The sequence below is a fragment of the Vicugna pacos genome, chromosome 7 (assembly GCF_048564905.1).
Source record: "Vicugna pacos chromosome 7, VicPac4, whole genome shotgun sequence".
NCBI classification, from domain to species: Eukaryota; Metazoa; Chordata; class Mammalia; order Artiodactyla; family Camelidae; genus Vicugna; species Vicugna pacos.
Window position 1 is genome coordinate 26,537,641 of NC_132993.1, and position 20,497 is coordinate 26,558,137.

At 38.0% G+C, this 20,497-nt stretch overlaps 1 protein-coding gene across 1 annotated transcript; it reads right to left on the reverse strand.

Moving 5' to 3' along the window:
* Window positions 1-514: 514 nt before the first annotated feature.
* On the reverse strand, window positions 515-20,160 carry ING3 (inhibitor of growth family member 3). The gene is made up of 12 exons (XM_006202229.3): window positions 19,993-20,160; window positions 19,664-19,735; window positions 16,810-16,910; window positions 15,572-15,637; window positions 9,162-9,258; window positions 7,310-7,381; window positions 6,357-6,476; window positions 5,942-6,099; window positions 5,129-5,322; window positions 3,611-3,803; window positions 2,345-2,383; window positions 515-826 (listed from the first exon to the last, which is right to left on the reverse strand). The coding sequence occupies exons 1-12, from the start codon at window positions 20,018-20,020 to the stop codon at window positions 710-712; spliced, it is 1,257 nt and encodes a 418-aa protein (XP_006202291.1). The 5' UTR covers window positions 20,021-20,160; the 3' UTR covers window positions 515-709.
* Window positions 20,161-20,497: the final 337 nt, after the last annotated feature.

A 20,497-nucleotide genomic window follows, 5' to 3' on the forward strand; every position in this document is an offset into this window, starting at 1 on the left:
TTAACACCCTTTCCCCTTCGGCCCTCCCTCCCCCCAATGAACTGCACTCTATCTGGATGCAGAAACATATAAAGACTAATGGCACAGATTAGTTTTGACCTACAGGAGTTTCTGTTTATGTACCCAGGTACTCTAGAGGACACCAGCCCACTTTGTCACATGAACCATTTCCTTCAGCCCGCTGAATTTAGTTTCACAAAGAAACAAAGCTTATTATAAAGGTATTTAAAAAACCATTATCTTATATTCTTTTTAGAAGCACTGACTTTTTTTTTTTTTTGCAACCATTTATATACAGTGTTACATAACAGCTCTGGAGTACAGTACATGCAGCAGAACATACCTGTTTGAATATAAAATACTTTCCTTAAAATCTTCATCGTTGGAATTCCTTGAAGTCTAAATTATAGAATGCCCATTACTTTGAGAAAATGGTTGAGGAGTACAAATGTCTGCATATGTTGGCCACTGAAATAATCCAAGGCTAACTGGAATAATATTCAGAGCACACCAGGAGTGCATAAATAATTTACTTACATTATTAAAATACAACCCATAAAATTCAAGTTCAAGATCTTATAGGATTGTCTATGTAAATCCTTTAAGTGGTTGCCCGGAAATGCATTGTTTCTTCTTTTTCTTTTCGTCTTTTTTAAAGTCCTATATAAAATGTTGAAGTTTTTTATTTCCTCACAGGAAGCGACCACCCTTATTTGTGCCGACTGCCTCTCCTCTTCATCGCAGCAGTGCACTGTGGACAGTACCATTTTCCTTTTGGTGCTTCTGTCAATCCAACACATCCATAATGGAACCATTCTATGGGGCACTTGAAAGCAAAAATGCAGAGAAATAGTTTTTAGTAAAAATTAGGAAGTATATTAAAATATGCCCCGCAGACTGAATATTAATAATCCGATTCGTGGAAATAGAACTTTGAAACCTAGAAGCTGGTTTATAGATCATTTAGTCCAACTGCTAAGTTTCAGAGATAAGGAAATGGAGGCACAGAAAATTATGCATCTTTGTTAACTCTGACGTTCATGTAATCTACTCTCACAATCTTACACAAATTCACTAATTGTCATTAAGCTGGAGCATACCTTGACTCCTATTCATAAGGACAAGAAGTGAGATGGGTCTCTTATATAGAAGATACATGTGTTTTAAAGACATTATTTAATATTCAGCCTTATTTGTTCCCTCATAAAGCAGAATAGGCTAGTAGAATAGCTAGAATAATGCGACATGAAGGGACGCCCTGAGTCCCCTTTCTGGGTGTATCTATTCCTAGGTATGTAGAAAAAAGAATCCCACTGTGCTAAGCAAACCTTAGCGCTTAGAGGAGCACCACTGGGAATGAGAGGGATCAGAGAGAGGGGGTTTCACAGAAATCTCATTCATCATCTTCACTAACTGCCCCAGAGGACAGTTTACAGTGGTCTTCTTGAAAGGGTTAGGTGCTACTGTTCAGCCATAATCACAAACAGCCCCAACAAGTGGTTCCAAAGAGGGAGGTGGAAGGAGACTCCTCCTCCACGTGAACGTGTGGCTGGGGCCCGGCAGGTCAGGAAAGTAACACATCTTCATGAGCCAACCCTGCTCAATCTCCAGATTGCTTTAAAAATATAACTCTTTATTATTAACCTTAGGACCCTGACACTACTGATGAGTACTTTAGAGCACGGGGTTCTGTTACCCCTCCAGGGGAAGAGATGGACAAGAAGAGGGCTGAGCGTGTGACAGGAAGAGGGCAGCGGAAATCACTGGACAAAAATATTCTCAGCATTCAATTAACACAGCTCTAACCCACAGTAAGCTTCACAGAAAAGAAATAGGAATTCTTTTCTTTCAGACCGTCTTTATTTTATATATCAGAAGTGGCTCTTATCAGCTGGCACCTGCACGGTGCAGTAGGAAACACTACACTAATGGGAGGAAAACAACGCACGTTGGAGCCTTCACCCCAACGCCGTGCTTCCTGAAGCAGTGTGTTGTCCCAAAGCTCCAGTTCTCCACTGGGAGAAGTGAACAGGAGTCCAGCTAACACAGCAGTCTTAGGCAAAACGGGAGGGGGGGCTGCTTCTCATTTTCACACAAGTAACACCTTTTGAGAAATATAATCTGCACATAAAACCATAAAATCAGCTTTAAAAAAATTAAAATAGGGAACACATTAAGGGAACCTATCCTACTTGGGGGAGGAATGCTCTAGCATTAATATAATGTAATGAACACATCTGCAAACCTGTTTTCTGAGGCTGAGAGACACAGAAAAAATATATAAATTCAAGTAATAATTATCTACGATTTCTGTCATTCCTAAATGAAAAAATTTAATACTTACATCTTGGTTATCACAGCCCACCATCTCACCATAGGATACCTAGTTTAAAAAAAATTAAATATTCTTATTATGAGTATATAACCAGCACCTAAATCTAAATTAATTATTTACAACGCTGTTAAGAAACTGGAGGGAAATACACTGAATATACAATTGCATTAAGAAAACAGGGTATATAGTTTTTTTTTAATAATTTATAGCTTTTTTCTGAAAGATTTTTTTGAGGGGGACAGAAGCATTATGTGAGGGGCACACAGAAATTACATGCTCTTTGAAAGTCTACAAGAACTTGCTCTGTAAACCAGCTCAACAAAGGAATCAACTTTGTAAGTGGTTCCTTTTATAAAGATTTTAAGTTTCTTTCTTGGTTATTTACATACTTCAGCTGTTAATTCTTTCTTGGGTCGTGTTAGGTCATTTAAACTTTTGCATTCAACAGTCCATTTCACTGAAACCTCTAAATTTATTATCTATTTATTATGTCCTTTCTCATTTTTCTTTTTGCTGTTCATCAACAGCACTTTATAGCACAACTTCTTAAAGAAAGATCATGTTCAGTGTCCAAGATTTACCGAAAAAAGCCAGTGACATAAAACAGTACCATGACTTCCACTGTCAAATGGACATGTTATGAACTGAATGCGCCCCTCCCCAGAATTCATATGCTTAAGTCCTAACCCACAGTGTGACTGCACTTGGAGACAGGGCCTGTGAGGAGGTGATAAGGCTAAACGAGGCCACGAGGGTGGAGCCCTAACTGGGCTGGTTACCCTTATAGTGAGAGGAAGGGACACCAGAGCGCTCTTTCTTCTCCATGTAAGGACTCAGCAAGAAGGTGGCCATCTCTAAGCCAGGAAGAGAACCCTCACCAGAAACACAATTGGTCAGCATCTTAATCTTGGACTATCCAGTCTCCAAAACTGTGAGAAAACATATTTCTGCTGCTTAAGCTACCCAGTTAGTCATATTTTGTCACAGCAGCCTGAGCAGGCTAAGACGGCGTCCATGCGATGCCTACGGTAGCAGTAGATTGAAATGTTTCATTATAGGTTATATCTGAGGGCTGAGATTATGGACGACTCACACATGTTTCTTTGTACTCTCTGTATTTACAATAAACACATCATTTTTATAAGAAATAGGAGAAACTATATTTAAAAAGCAAAGGTATTTTAACTGGAGTAAAAAATGCTAAAAAAAATGAAATAGCTCTTTTTTTCTAATTTATTCAGATTATGCTTTTAGAGCCATACGTCAGACTTTTACCTGATTACAAATGCAGTATCGTGGTTCATTTGGGTCGTAAGTCCAGTCAACCTGACTGTTTGAATCAGATTCTGGTACTACTGTTGTTTGTTGAGAAATTTCTTGTACAACAGTTGATGATGAAGAACAGGATGATAAGGAAGAAGAGGAGGAGGAGGAGGACGACTGCTGGCTTGAAGATTTGTTGTTGTTTCTGAAAAAACAGTGTCAGTTTTATTTGCTCAGCATCCAGAAGTTACCTGAGAAAAACTAAATTTGTTGTATGAAATGAAATGACATCAAATGTATAAATTAACATTCAACACTAAGTGAAAGTAATTGATAAGTGGATTTAAAAGCGCAATTGTTTAGAGCAACAAAGAGCACTATTTTTCATAATGGTTTATTTTTGTTTGAATTTTTTGTTTTCTGGAGAATAAAAGTATTCAAAGGAAATTCTTTCAAAATATTTTAAAGTTTTTAAAATACATTTTTAATCAGTTACTACTTACCATTGATTTAAATTGTAGGCAATATTTTTAAGAATTAGTACTAGTCATAGCTACCTTACAGATAGTCTTTGTATTTTTAAGCAAACTGAATACTCTTTATCGAAATCTAAAATACAAATATACACAAACATTTGATGAAAATGGTCATGACCATCAACTGACATGTGAATACTTACCTGTGCAGGACAGGAAACAAAGAGTGTTAAAATTCATAAGTAACTTACAATTATCTGTACGCTAATGAATCTTAAAAATACAAAAATATATCATCAGCAGTTACAATAAATTTGGGTCACTAAATGAATTTTTAAGATACCTAGCACTTTTGGGGTAATTCTACATTGATCATTCTTTTAGAGATTTACTCACAGAAAATACAGGAACACAGAAAATACAACATTCACTTACAGAAAATACAACACATTCAAAAATTAACTATGATACAATTATTAGGTGACGAATTCTTTCGGCCTAGCATTTAAACTGTCATTATGTATGATGCACACCTAGCAAATGCAGGTACTTTGGGTAGAAGCTGCCAAAAGCTGTTAAGTTTTCAAATGGGAAGTTCTTATAATCATCCTAAGGATCTCATATACAAAATCTAGGGATATTTTCATAATTGCAACTTTTAGGACAAAATACCAAGAATTAAGACAACTTGCTCTTAATCAAAATGAAGAATCTTACTTAAAAAATTTCCAGGAAACACATGACAAAATAAGGGTCTATAAGCAGAAAAATTTCATAAGATGGTTTATCTTAATCAACAAAAGAAAGTAAACAGAAGTCATTTTTTAACAAACCCAATTTAAGACTCTAGAAAAATTAGTCTCAACACTTTTTAAAGACTTTATCCCTTTCGAAGGATGTCAGTGTGAAGGAAATACCATGTCTTCCCACCCCCCCAGGTTCATCCTGACCCATGGTACGCACGCTGCCGTGGTTCAGCATATGGAAGCCTGGCTGGACGCCAGGCAGATGCACACTTAGTAAAGGTACAGGCCGCTGTGAGGATCAAACTTACTTGCTCTTTCTCCCGCTCCGGGAGTCGGCTGCGGATGAACTGGCGTTCTGGGTTAGTGTGGTCATCAGAGCTGAAGATGACGAGTAGCCCGCTGCCTCCCTGGGCATGGAGAACTCCTTTCCCAGCTGAAAGTCATTGTTCTTAAACGCTTCGTAACTGGCTTTTAAGCTGGATGTTCGTCGTCCCTCTTTCATCTTAAAAAGGCATTCATTGATCGTGTTAATAAATATAAATACGTAGATTTTCTTTTTCAAGTCTTACTAGTTACAGCAGTATTTTGGTTTAGCCAATATTATTTTTGTTCAAGGCATTATTTTCATCATTGTAATTTAAGCTATTTTATGTAAAGACTTCAGATCAGTTTTCACCCAGTCAGGAAGTCACTACGGATGACTAAGGATGGGTAACTTAATTTGGGACACAGACAAACAGTACAGTAGTGAACAACCTCAAGGCAACTTAAGTTCTGAGGTGAGAGAGTGAGCCCCGGGCCTGGCAGAAATAGTGAAGAGTTGTCCCAGCAGGAGCTGCGGCTGACAGGCAAGAACACGAGCCTCACGAGCCACCCCTGCGAGAAGGGACCTGCACGCGGCTGTGGGAACCGAACCTATTTTTAATTTTCATTATCGGTCAGGCAATTTCTGCATATTCGTTTCATGGAACAAAATGTCAGATATCATAAAAATATGATTTAAAAAAGAAACTATATCCTGCAAGAAAACTCTTTCTGTTCACATCTAGTTGTTTCTATTAGGGTTTGCCAAGGACTCAGACAGAATTTACCGTTCTGTTTCCAACCCCCTCCCTTTTTACCTGAGCTGTGGCCTGGACGGCCTGAGCCGCCGCCATGGTAATTGCCCCCGCGCCGGTTCCTGAAGACAACGAGCCAATGTTATAGGACGCCAGAGGCTGCGAGGAATTCACACTGTAAGCACTGTTGGAAGAGGCCGTGGAATTATTATTTCGACAACCTGTGTAGCATTAAAAAAGAAATAAAATCAGTTGGCAAGAACATAATGTTAGTGAACTTAAAATGTGTTATTTTCCAGCACAGATATAATCAGTAAATTTAAAATTTCCAAGTCATATTTTCTCCTCTTTTTCTTTCTTCCTACGTAGACTTTAACCAGGTAAAAAGTCTTTATAATTAATCTTACATGCTTTCATTTCCCCTCATTTTAATACAAACAAAAGAAGACAACAATTGGAGTGAAGATAATAAACTTACCTAGTGTATTCTCCTTAGAAGCATCTGATGTTAAGGTAGACAAAAGAGCTTCAGATTTAAACTTCTTTTCAGGTATGTGATCTGTTGTCGTATGATGGGAAGTTGGATTGTATTTCCTTTCTGAATAAAAAGAATTCACGTGTATTTAAGTTTTAGAGAACAATGAACAGGGCATAATACTTTCATCTGGTTATAAACCGATGCAGTTATGATCTGAGTTTCTCATGGAATTGAGAGCATCGTATTTTCTTCGAAGACAGGACAAACAGAGCTCTCTGTGTCACATGTCTTATTAAGAGCAGACTGTTCAGACCTTTAAAAACACTTCAGTAGCAGAGAACTGAAGATAACCCATGATGCACCAGGGTTTCACATAGAACATGAAGGGAATTTTGTTTTCAAAACATTATCTACAACTTAGGATAGTTTTCCATCAACCTTTTTTCCATATCAAACTGATTTGTCAAAAAAAGGACCAATACAGGAGGCATCTAGCCAGCCAGCATCTGACAAACAGTCATCCACTCACTAACTCATGGACCATTTGAGACTTCCATCACGTGCCACATAGTAGGCGAGGCACTGGAGCAGCAAGGATGACAGAGACACAAAGCCCACAGCGAACAGTTCACTGTCTGGCTGATTTATAACACTCCCTGGGGAGAACTCCCTGGTGTCTGTATGGAGTGAGTATATGCTGCTGTTAGTACCAAACATCCTTCTTCTGCGAATTCCAGGGAAAACAGACTCCCTGCTCCCAAATCAAATACGCTGTTCCCAAATGAAGAAGACAAATCTGCCTGTGATGGCAATGAAGAGATACACCTCACAAAATAACGAAAAGGGAGGATATCTGTTTCTCAATCGGTTGTATGGAGCTAATGAAAGAGAATACATAATGTAATGAATTTTTAGTTGTCTTTAAAATTTGAGCTGCCCTAAATCCAACTTACTTTCCACTGGAGTATGTGAGTGAGCGTGGTGATTGTTCACTGGCTGTGAAGGGGTATCTAATTCCAGAGATCCTAAAAAATAAAAAAAGAGAGCATAGAAGCACACCACCATGAGGTGCCACCACAGAACTTCACACATCAGTCAACTAGAGGCATGGTGTCCCCTTACCCAGCAGAGGACTGGCAAGCTCTGATGCCTATGCCTGTATCATTTTAGCCAAACACATTAGAGGGTCCACTGCCAATTTCACCCTGAGCCAGTCTCATCCTCTTTCTAAACAGTAATGAATTCATTTTTCAATATTTACCTTGAGTACAAAATGGCTCAAGCATGCTAATGTCTAGTTAGGGAATTCATGACCTTTGGTACCACATAAGTGGACGAATGAGTATTATAACTCCATTACTGATAAGATCTGAAAAACTCAACCTAGCGTTACTGAGTTGAAGACCTCTTAATGGGAGATCCTCAAGTGTTAGGCGATGGGACAGTATTAGTTGAAAGAAAATTCTTTGATCATTAAAATGACACGAGATAGCAGAGACTTCCTAAAAGAAGTTAGGTATTTTGCTTGTGAAAAGTGATGCACAGAAGCTCTACTGCCAAGCTTTGGAAAACTGTTAAAGAAATTTCCTGGGTATATTTTGATCCCTTGAGATGAAATTATGGCAGGGCACAGGGTGGAGCAGTTTTTTATCGATCTGATTTAGTTTCATATGTCTGTGTCCTTACAGAGGATGCTTCATTAACCTTCCTGCAGTACTGAATAGGCATGAATTATTACTCACAGCTAAGCTACTACTGGCATTTCAAAAAACTAAAATAAAATATTAATTTTGTCTCAAAACACTTATTATCCTCACATAGGGCTCCCTTGGAATAAAAGTATCACAAATAAGTTAGATGATCATCTAAAGTGATGGCTCTATTTCTTCAATACAAAAGTGCAACTATGGGTACCAAGATGGATTCGTGTCTGGCTGCTTCTCTAGTTGACTTCTGGTGAGTACATAAGCAGAGATACATAACCTAATGCTGTAAAGAAACCTTTCATCTGTGTGTAGAAATAGGTACATGTTCTTGCTGTTGAAATGCACCAAGAAAAGAAATGCTTGAACCCTTAATTAAATTTGAGTAGAGATCAGTCATAATACTGTCGGATTCAACTAATATTTAGTGAGTGCCTACTCTGGGCTTAGCACCGCACCATCTGCTTTTATGGACATTACCTGTTTAGGTTGGAGGAGAGGCTAACTTAAAGAAACAGAACTCTTGTCTCCATTTTGGGGAAGTCTCCTGAGTTAAGCCCCAGAAGTGATAAGGGTAAATTTTAGCAGGAGATCAAATCAAGCCTGGCAAATAAGTACTAAAATGGCCTCTGCTGATAGAAAGTTAGGAAAGACTTCATTGAGAAAAAAGAGGAAGTATTGTAGAACTCATTAATATCTTTCTTAGTAAACAGTTGAGGAAAAGCTTTAACGTAGCTCTTAAGAAGAAAAAATAACAACCTTCCTCAATGCTTAAGTGCAGTAAGCAGGCAGGGCAAAATCAAAACATCTAATGACAGATGGCTAACCTGTTTCTAGATGGTTATATTTCTTTGAATCTTTGTTCTTAACACTCAGCTTACTAGCACATATATATATATGTTAGAAATGGAATGACTTGATACTTTATTTTCATAAAGAGTGAGTGGATCATACGCTATCTGATCTCTCCAAGGATCCATGACCCAAACAGTCCAACTGCTGGGGACCAAGCTATCCCGCCCAGTTGCCACAATTGAGCGTCTCCTCAATGATGTGCGCATGTACTGTCCAACATTGATGGAAAACTGTAAATTTTACTTACGCCTCTCTAAAATTTCTGTAATTCCAGCATTATCAGCTTCCAGCTCCATTTTAAACTTAGCCAGTTCCTGATCCAGCTTTCTCAAGTGTCGATCTACCTGTTTCAAAGAAGATCAAAGATAACCACCACAATTTGGGACACTATTAAAGTGTCAGTTTTATGAGGAAACCTAACTCTTCATTTCGTTTCGTGAATCTGCTTTGTGTTCTCGAGCAAGTCAGTTAACCTCCACCGCAGGTCTTTAATCTATAAGACCTAAACAATCTCCCACATATCCTTGAATAAATTTTCAGTTTTAAGAAACCAGAATCGCACTTTGTTAGAAACTGGAAGGAGGAGGATACGAAAAGTAAAGCGAAACTGACATCAGGGATGGGGGCAGGGCGGCGCTGCAGAGCTGGTGACTTCACGTAGGAGCCCTGGGGTCACGTTCAGCCTGACCTCTCTTGCCTGTCACAAGGCCACTCGCACTGCCAGCCCAGAGTAACTATTACGTAGACTGAGGCATGAAAGATCCTCAGTCTACAGACAAAGAGGCTCCTATATTCTATACGTACATTTTTCTAAGACCGGGAAGTGGACCATTCTACTTGTAAATATTTATGTAAAGGGTTGAAACAAAAGGGTTTTTTAGCCAGAAAACTACATTCCACAAAGAATCTGGTTAAAATGGTTTTACTGTAATACTATTGCCCTTGGTTAAGGTGGCAAAATTGTAGTTTCTCATTCACCTAGACATCTTTGGACTGATTTCAGAAAACTGTATGACGCCTCAAACTAGCAACAAGTCTTAACATATTTTTTATGCTGAATATTAAATTTTTTCAATACTTTTTCCAATTTATAACTTTGAAGTAAAACTAGTAAACACGAAGTCTGGAAAAATACTCATGTCGTATTACTGACAAGTTTTTTCAAACTCTAGTTTCCCTCAATAACTGTTATATTAAGAGTAACTTTCTTACAAATATCAAAATGTCAATGATACAACAGAAGGCAACAATTTTAAATAAGACTTTCAATTAAATAATGTGTATCTAAAATGAGGGGAGGGGAGTAGGGTCGAAGAGCAGCAAAAGATGATTTGTGGGTGTTAGATGCTAGGTAACATGCTTGGTGCATCAGATGGTCTATGCCTCTAGTCCTTGCTCTGATCTTTTGAGATAGTTATCACTATCTCCCTTTCTTAAGTGAAGAAACTAAAGCTCAGAAGGGATACGCAACAGGCCCGAATTCAATAGCTAATGCATCACAGAAACAAGCCTTAACTCTGATCTATTTGTAATAAATTGTGCTTCACTCTTTATACCTAACATTGCCCTCTGAACTTCTGTATGCAAGAGCCAATTTTTTAACTCAAATATAAATAAAATTGAAAATAAATATTACCTTATTATTTGTATTTTATATATTAGCAATCAGTGGGGTGTTGGTTTGTGACTTTTCAATAATTAAAGCCCAATTTTCCCACCTTCACACACAAGTTGTTTCTCAGAACTTGGTAGAAGCTGTAACTACAATATTTAAAATTCTATAGGGTGGCATATTATAGACTCTTGATCCTATTCAAAGAACCTGCAGGTAATTGAGCATCCTTTAATGGAACCTCCCTTTCAATAAAAAGTGTGAACACAGACCTCAGTTATTCAACAAAGCTCTTACAATGTCAAAATTTAATCTCAAGGGAAATCAGAAAAAATGCTCATATTTAAATTCCAAGTCCATTTAATGCAGTGAAAAATACTCCATCACCTTTCTCACCTACAATTATACTACTACTAAATACTGAGTTCCTATTATGTGCTTGGCGCTGGGTACGCAGAGAACAGCTAAAGAATGAGAGACAACCCCTGCCTTCTATAGGAATTAAAATTTAGCTGACAAGTCAAGATTGAGATCAGATTTTTAACATAATAAAGGTATAAGTAAATAAATAAATATCTCCTAGATGTAACAAATAAAAAAAAAATGAAAAAGGGTCAGAGGTAGCACATAAAGAAAAAAATATAACATTAGGCTGTCATAGACACTAAGGAGTTATGAATGAGTTAAGATAGTGAAGAATAGATTATCTTCAAATAGATGGAAAGTAGTAATAATTAAAGAAAACATAGAGACGGGACTACAAACAGGATTGTCAGAGAAAAGGGAAGTGGAGTAAGGAGTGGCCTGTCACAGGTACAGACAGTGGAGAGAGGAAGGGTGTTAGAATCTCCACGGGAGGGTGCAGTTGGGGTGAGATGAAGAAACCACACACACCCGCTAACTCACTCCTCCACCCTGGCATTTAAGGATTACCTTAAAGATAAAACTGATAAGGTTAATTACACCTGAAAATAGGGAAATGATGGAATTTTCAATGTTAGCTCAGAAAAAGCAATGGGACCCAAAGAATTCATAACTCTAAAAACCAAATTCATAATTAAAATGAAGACAGAAGAGCCTTAACCTAACAGTGTGGTGGGCAGTTTTCTAAGACGGTTTCCAACTATTTCCACTTCCTGATAGGTTAAAAAAAGATTATGAACTGATTAATGTTATAAGCAATTATCAGGCAATAAGAATTATTTTTCTTTGATTCACCATTGCTGTACTAAATCAAATTACAAGTTGGAAAGGAAACTGACCACAAGATTTAACTTAAGCTATAAATCACCAGGATACTGAGTACCAAACAGCCGTAGCAAGAACTGAACTGAACGTGGCTGAACCTATTATTAAGTGCATCCCCTCTCCCTACGTGATTCTGAACATGCAAAGCACCTGTTCCAGCTGATCACCATCGTGGCCCCACAGAGATCAGGCCAGGCAAGAAGCTAAGTTTCCCACCCCTCCACACACACCTGACCCTGTAAGACTGTACGACTGATTTATAGTCGTAAGGAGTGCACTGCTTCAACTGAGAGGTTCCTATTAACCATAGATGGCTAACACAAGGCTGACCACAGAGTCTAATTATTGATTTGTTTCCCCCTTAATGTCAACAAATGCTCACCACAAAAGTGCCCTTATTCTACAACCCCAAATCCCATTCTACAAACCCAAATCATAACTTCTTTAAATTTACATCTAGTTTCCTTTTTCTGACCTTTTCAGAGACAAAATTCTGTCAACATTACTTGTTCACATATTCATAATCAGAAAAACATTTACGTCACACTTGGCCCCTCTACGTGAAACAAACAAAAAAGCCTCACCCTTTAATTATTTTTACATGGAGTTGTAATCCTTTATTTTTTCTCTTTTGTCTCTCCCAGTTTTCCAATATTCAAATTTTAAAATGTCTCACTTGATGGACTCAAACTGAACTAAATATAGGTTTTTAAAGGTTCTTCCATGATTTTATGGCTTCTAACACTGTCAAATTCTAAAGTTTAGATGTCAAGCTTGCCCTTTCAGAATGAGCACTCAGTCTATAAGGTCCTCAGTAGAAATTCACTGTGGCAATAAAAGATAAATTTATACCCGTGAAAAGATCTGGTAATAGTGAATAAGGAGGGTAAACTGGGGAAGAAAAAGGAAACATGATGGCAAATTACATCTCTGGTAAGTCATGAAAATGATTCTTCACATCTTGAATTATATTTAAACTAGATGAAAATTTGATCCATCTTTAGGGTAAATCAAATACTTAAAGCCTTAGCACAAAAACTACATCTAATCATTCGCCTAAAAGGCAATAAGGATAGGAGGCAAATCCAAAGGTCAAACTCACATAATCTACCCCTTAATTAGAGAATGAGATGAAGAATTCTCAAAGTCATAGGTAAAATGTGGGCCTGAAATATAATCATATCAGGAATAAGCCAGGATATAAAAAAGCAGCAAGTTCAAGGGTATTGAGCACTGCAAGAAACTGCTAAAATCATTCAAGCATTAACTAAAAGCTCAAATTGTATCAGAGTATATCTAAATCAACTTTATTAGGTCTTGTAGCCTAACATGGCCTATGACAGTGACATCTGGCTGAGGAACACAAGTAAGTGTTTAATGACTATGAGTGTCAGAATTCTGGAAGGGAATTATTCTAACAGGATAGATTTTTTCGTTTGTTTGTTATTCAAATTTCACTAAATCTACTTAAATAAAGTGTTGACTTGTTCCAATAAACTCCTAAGTCCACAAATTTCTTCATTTGTGAATATTTATGTCACCTGATTTTTCACCTTAGTAACTGATGTAGTCATAATCAGTAAAGTGCTGGCCCCAGGAATAAAATTTTTACCCTGATTTTAAAAGTAAATAAAATATTTCAATGAAAAATAATATAATGAAATACCATGATATATAAAACACTGAGGGGCAAAGTCAAACACAATTATATACTCAATTGCTGCATCTTAAAATCTGGCATTTGACAGAGCAGTTCTTCACCATGTGGCACCTGGTCTCATCAGCCTCTGGAGCTGGGGCCATAGATGAGAAGAGGCACCTCCACGGGAGAGCCACTGGAGAGAGTAAGAAACAGCGTAGGTTAACAATGAGCACTGAGGAACAGCAACCATTCTGAGTGGTACCCAAGGAGACTGAGAAAGGCCACAAAATGGGGAGGGTAATAAATTAAGTCTCAAAAAAGAATAGATTTTATATTAAGGATATCATGGTCTCCTGGAACAGCAATGGAGTATTTAAAAAGGAAGGAAGGGATGCACGGAGCGGGGAAATGTAACAAAAAGAAAAGGGGAGGGAAGAGAAGGGATGGAGATAGAAAAGAGCAAAGAAAAGACAAAAGATAGTCTTAGAAATAAACAATGGGCAACAAAGAAAAAAGAAAAAGGTTTAACCTGGCAGAGCTGAAAGGGAAGCAGTGGCTTCAGGAAAGCAGAAAATTTCAGTCAGAGAAATGAGATTGAGTCTTTAAAGGAGTGAGAGCCTACTGCCTGCCAAGCTACGAGCATTGTGTGTATGTGTGTGTGTGTAGATACAGATAAGACATAAAGTGACAGATATATGGACACAGATATATCTGTATCTGTCTCTGTATCTCTCTCTCTCTCTCCTGTAAGTTACAAATTAACACTGTTATTTTATACATAAGGAAACAGGTTCCAAGACTAAATAACTTCCAAAGTCCTGCTGTCAGTGAAGTAGCTGAACTCACATCTGCAAAGATCCATTATGGGCACTTCCTTTTTATTACATTTGTTACACTGCATTACATTTATTCATTGGCTTCAATCTCTAGCCTAAATAATCTATTCCCCTCTAAGAATTTACTAATTTTAATTTTCTGTCTGTGTCCATTCATTACCTCTGAGCGAAATGCTCTCCCCTCAGCACAACACCAAATCCAGGCGCCTGAGCCTCTGAATAAATTCTGTACAAAACTCATCTCATCCCCTCTAAGGAATCAACAGCAACTTCTTGACTGAGTTCAGTCTTTTACCAGATTCCCCTTAATACCGAACTGTATGAACCTCTATCTGTTAACATGTTTCTATACAGGCTATTCACTTGACTCTGTGGGCATGTCTTCCCGAACAGTTTACAGACATCCCAGGGACAGAGCACTTGCAGCATTTCACTCCTCCGCTGCACCCACAGAAAGCGCCATTACACCAAGCAGAGTGGATGAGCAGTGTGGTTCATAAACCACACACACACACACACACTTGTTCAGAAAGCATACATTATGCTATATATGTATTTTTTTTTCTAAATGCATGAAGTACTTTTAATTAAGGAGTAGAAAGTAGTAAAATAAGATATGAACAAAAGATTACAACCAAAGAGCTACATGATTTAAAAAGCAGGTAGTTTCTAAATAAAGACTGGCACACAGTGATTACATATGAGCAAGAATGCTCCTAAACAAATTGTTTGTGGATTCAAACACAAATGCCTTTTTCTATGTTTACAGACCTAACTGAAGACCAAAACAATTAAGAACTTCTTTAGGGTTTCATCTCCCTAGTAAATTAAGCTACAGCCCACACTATCTTCCTTCAGGCAGTATCTTTTATGAAACTGTCTTAAGAATAACTGTATGAACAAAAGAGCCATTAAAATATTTTCGCTATGTAAAAATGATCACGCATTTTCTACGGCTTTGCATGACAAATGTTTCCTAGTTTAGGCAGAGCATTCACAATGTGCACCACATGTGGTGTGCACCTTCTACCTGCACCTTGTTCAGCAATAACATTTACATTAACATGTACTTGTTCAGCAATAAAACTGTATCCAGACAAGACTACAAAATAAGATATGAATCCATATGCTAAAGTTAATCAAAAGTGAGCATTGTCTTCAGCTTTAACTTGCTTCAAGGCAAATCAGAAATGAGTATTTCCTAAAATATTTTGGGCGAAGATGCTTTATTTAAAAAAAAAAAAGCACCATAATTATACCAATTTGAGAAATACTACATTTATCTGTCTTCTTGGTGAAGACAAATTAATCTTACTTACCAAGTCATATATCTGGTTTGCCAACTGTACCTTCTCATCTGCATCTTCCAAAGCTTTATAGTAATCCTGAATAAAAACATTATGTTTCAAGAACAAATTAATAATTTAAAAATATGTGCATCCAGAACATATAACTGCATTTTCATCATCACACCTCATTATTACTGTCAGTCATACGACTCAACTTACCCTTAGATTTCTCCTCAGTATAAAGCAAATTATGTTTTTTAAAAAGTTCTATGAATTTCCATGGAGTATTAGACTTTTCAGGGTACACCCAAGCTGTGCTACACCAAAAACCTAATAGGATAAAGGGATGATGAATGACTTTGGGACACACCTGGGCCTCCAGGTATCCTCTAAGTCAGGACTAATTCTATTATAGATTCTGAAATTTTTGCTCCTAACAGTAATAATATCCCCTCCACAGGATATTAAATGTATAGTTTGCAAATTTCTTTCTCAGTCAATCCTTGAACAGTTGCTCCTATAAAGGTTCGGGGTAAGGGAGCTTTACTGCTCAGACATACTAAAGGTCTCATGTCACACACACAAATGGCAAAGTCAGGACCAAACTCAGGCCTTCTAAGTGGTTCTTCCAATGTATCCCCAGAGAAACTAAATCATACCTTTAAAGAAAAACTTGAGGGAACATCTGGTACCCATTCTAATCTGGAAGAGAGCTCTAAGTACCACAAAACTAACAAAAACTCAAAGAATTCTTTATTTCTAGGACCAACAGACATATAAACTTAGAGTTTTAAACAAAAAAGATTTTTTAAGGATCCTTTCAGCTCTTAGGAATCTGTTCTTTTGTGCTTTCACCAACCTAGGTACCTAGCAATATACATAATATGCTTCAAGACTGCTAATTTTCACCCCAGTTTGTGGCCAAAACTGGAAGACAGCATATCTCTAAAGACAAGGCAACTTTAATTACCTGTAACAGAATGAAACAAATTAAAAGAAAAAATGTTCTTTTTTAATTCATATAATTCTCTAAGTCACTAATTATTGAAATCATTTTCTAAGTTACCAAAATGCTTCAATGATTAAAAATGCCTACACCTGAAGCTCTAAAATGTAATAAATCATTTTTAATTTTATAAGTCATGTTTAAATTCTAAAGAGCCATTGATAACATTCCCTCATTTTGATATTCTGGAAACTAATTTTTAAATCTCTCTCTCAACGGGTCCCAAAATTTACTGATAAATCATCCAGAGTGTTGAACATACCTTTTTGATGGAGGCCATTTGCTCTTCTCTCCACTCTGGTTTATTTTTCTTTGCATTCATGAAGAATTCACTGACTCTCTGTTCAAGTTGATCCATTGCGTCTAGGACAGAATAAAAACATTTCATAGATAATCAAACTCATATACTGAATATACATGCTTTGATGTGGGGAAAGAAAAAAAATATCTGACCACATACACTCCTTCACTTGGTCTGTAACTTAAATCTATCATGTTCTAATAACGTAAATGTATGATGCTTTAATTACCTTAGTAAAAAAAAAAGTTATAATTTTCCTTATTGGCAATTTATTTTTATTGTTTAATTCAAAACTTTTTCTGATAGTCAAACTAGTCAACAACGTAGAGAGATTCTATACCACAGTCTTTGAATAGTACAACCTTGGGGTCAAAAGCTAATGGTATTAAATGAGCCAAAATGCCAAAACACAGTTTCTTACTGAAAGTATGAGATAATCCTCACATTTCTTTAAATAATAAAATATGATAAAAAGATTGTAACCTCTTTCTATATAGTATTAAGCACCCCACCATCTAACAAGACTGAAAGTGGCAGGTACAATCATTTATTCACTTAATGCACAATATTATTTGTTCTGGATAAGTTTTTCCTGAAGTGAATTCAAAACAAACAGTAATTTCATTCCACATCTGCTAAAAAAAGGAAAAATAAATGAAAAGGATTTTGGTCCTCTATAAGTTGAGGAAAACCTTTTTACTATATTGTTTTGGAGATTTTCAGTGCCTAGCAGCACCCTAACTTATTTGATAAAGAGGTCTCTTTTATTAATCTATAATACCTATTAACTTTAGACAATTCTAATCACTATAAAAAATGCAAGTTTAAAAAACCCTCTAATTTATATAAAATCCAAGTTGCTAGAGAACCTAAAATGTGTAATGACAATGAAAAAGTATAAAGTAACACGTACCCGGAGAGGGTATAGCTCAGTGGTAGAACACATGCCTAGCATGCATGAGGTCTTGGGTTCAATCCCCAGTATCTCAATTAAAAACAAATAAATAAACCTAATTACCTCCCCCTCCACAAAATAAAAGGCAAAAAAAAAAAAAAAAAAAGAAAAAAAGTAACAGCTACCCTTCATTGAATGCCCACTTTGTATGAGGTACTATACGTTCTAATTCATCCGTATTATTTTTAATCCTCAAGATCATTCTCATTTTACAAACAACAAAAATCCCCCAGAAGTGGCAATGTGGTCAAGACCACTGAGTATGTTAGTAAAGCCCTAAAATGAACTCAGATCTATCTGACAACAAAATCTATGCTTAATCCCATAGAAAACACTACTTTAGCGAATCTTTAGCATTTCAAGCACATTAAAGTTAAAATGAATTTTGTGAGCAAGCTGGAGAAACACACAACTGACACTGCCACACAACAATCCACTGAACAGAAGAAGGTGATTTCCATGACGTATCATCTTGTATTATGTGCCACATGAAGCTAACAAGAGGCTGAAAAAATAATATTCATGAACAATGTGTATGGAAGTATGTGTGGTGGTGCTGGGACAAAGAAGCCAGAGAGGGGAAAAAAGACAGGTTCTTAGCTACCTGAAGACTTCCACAGTGTGGAATGTTCTGTTCTCTGATCTCTTTCCATGATACTCCTTTCCTCCCTAACACACCCCAAAACCCACATCTTCCCCTCACTCCTACTTTAATAAGAAGAAAACCTGTCAGCACAAAAAACATTCCATGTATAGCCTGAACATAGCTGGGATACATGGGATCAAGCAGATATACCCCATGTGGGCCAGCCATTAATATTTTTTAAGCAATTAAGGAGTACTTAACATTTCTCCAAACAAAAGGAGTGATACACAGTCATCAAGGTACACGTGATTACACATTTTAATTATGTATCATTTCACATTCTTAAGTTTTAATATAGTATCTCAACAAGACAGTTGGAAAAGCTACATTATATTCATTTCACAAAGGGAAAAGGTGTGTGAGCATGATGGACATACGATTGGTACAAGCACTGTTTTCTTGCTTTCAAGTGTGATTTTGCTGTATTTATCTCGTTATCTCCAAAGGTATTTATTCTTTACCCTCTCTGAATCATAAACTCTTTAAAGAAACTTTACAGGAAAAAAAAAGATCACTTAAACTAAATACTGCTCTGTGAAAGAACAATGTTATTTTTGGGGAAAAGTCTCCTGACTACCAAGTTACAACTGAAAGAAGAAAAGTCAAAATTTTTGTTACAGCAGACAAGAAGCTTTACAGTAAAATCTTATTTCCTTTTCATGTTGAGAAACTATCCTGCTGTTGACAATTGAGAATGTATCCTATAATGTGTAACTTCTCAAAATGTAACATTCCAAGTTCACCAGGGTCTCTCAAGAATTATATATAACCTATGCTTCTACGTGTTTTCCGCTCTTCAATTTTGACCAGAATTAACTCTAACAAATACATAAATGCTGAAATCTATGTTCTATATATAAAGTCTCAAGTCAAAATCTTGGGAACGTTTATGCCAACGTGCACTAAAACATATATCTACATTCTCAATGAAGGTGTTGAAACTTTTATTGCAAGTCTCAAATTCGAGAAGGGAACACACGTGCTCTAATGCCACCTCCTCTTGTAAAAAAAAAAAAAAGAAAAAAGCCTGGAGAAAAGTAGCGTGGGAGACAGAAGAGGCAAGATTCGGCACTGCCGGTTCTTTTTGACAACTCCTTATATACTAGCGAGCGAGCCGGAGGAGAGTCAAATAGCAGAGGCGCTGGCGTCGATGGCAAGTGAGCCTGGCAGTGAACGCGCGCAGCGGACAAGGGCAAACGCGCCCTTGCACTTACTCTGCACCTGCAGGTCCATCTCGCGCATCTCCGTGAAGCGGTCCCGCAGGTCCATTGGAAGCTGCTCAATCACTGTCAAAGGGAGAGTCCGTCAGAGGGGCGGGGCCAACGACGAAAGTACGCGCCTACGTCGTTGCGTGCGTGCGTGTGTGCGTGCGTGCGTCGGGGGGGGTCCAGGGAGCCGGCAGCCCACAGTGAGGCTGCCAGTTACCGTGAGAAAGAAACATCCCCCGCCTCCCCCTCCCTCCCGCCATCCCGCCTGCCCGTCCACTCCCGCTCTCGCCCGCCCGCAGGTCCCCCGGACGGGCCCGACAGCGCCGCCCACTCACTTTCCAGATAGTCTTCTAGGTACAACATCGCGGCCCTTAGAGCTGGGGGAGCAAGGGGGTCCAGGGGTTTATTTGTGTCACTCGCTGTCGCCGGAGTTTTGTCCCTTCCAATATGGCGCCTCCGCTAGCAGCACCCGCTCGGCTTCGGCGGAAAAAAAAAAAAAAGAAAAAAAAAACCACTTTGGCGCCTGACGGCGCTTGCCTCACCGCCGCCCGGAGCGGTCATTGGCTGGCTGAGGCAATGACGTGCGCCGGCCGGAGCCGGCCCCCGCGCCTTTGTGGGAAGTGTAGTTTCGGCCCTTCCGGGCGAGAATGGACACGCCGGGCAGTCCTCCACGTGGAAACTACGAAAACCAGGCGCCGCTGCGAGCCGTGCACAGCAGAATCCGAAATGCGGTGCCGCTGTTTATTTGTTGATTTTTGCACGGGGGATGACGGGAGTTGTATGCCTCTGCAGAATACAACTAGGAACAACTTTTCACCTGTTCCTTACTGCTGTGATTCC

Bases quoted from the DNA above. Each gene is read 5' to 3' on its own strand.
- ING3 (XM_006202229.3), bottom strand. From the start codon at position 20,020: ATGTTGTACCTAGAAGACTATCTGGAAA. The intron at 15,638-16,809 runs GTATGTTCAACA...GTTTTTATTCAG, and splicing joins AAATGGCCTCCATCAAAAAG to GATTACTATAAAGCTTTGGA. The intron at 9,259-15,571 runs GTAAGTAAGATT...TCTTTGAAACAG, and splicing joins CAAACCAGATATATGACTTG to GTAGATCGACACTTGAGAAA.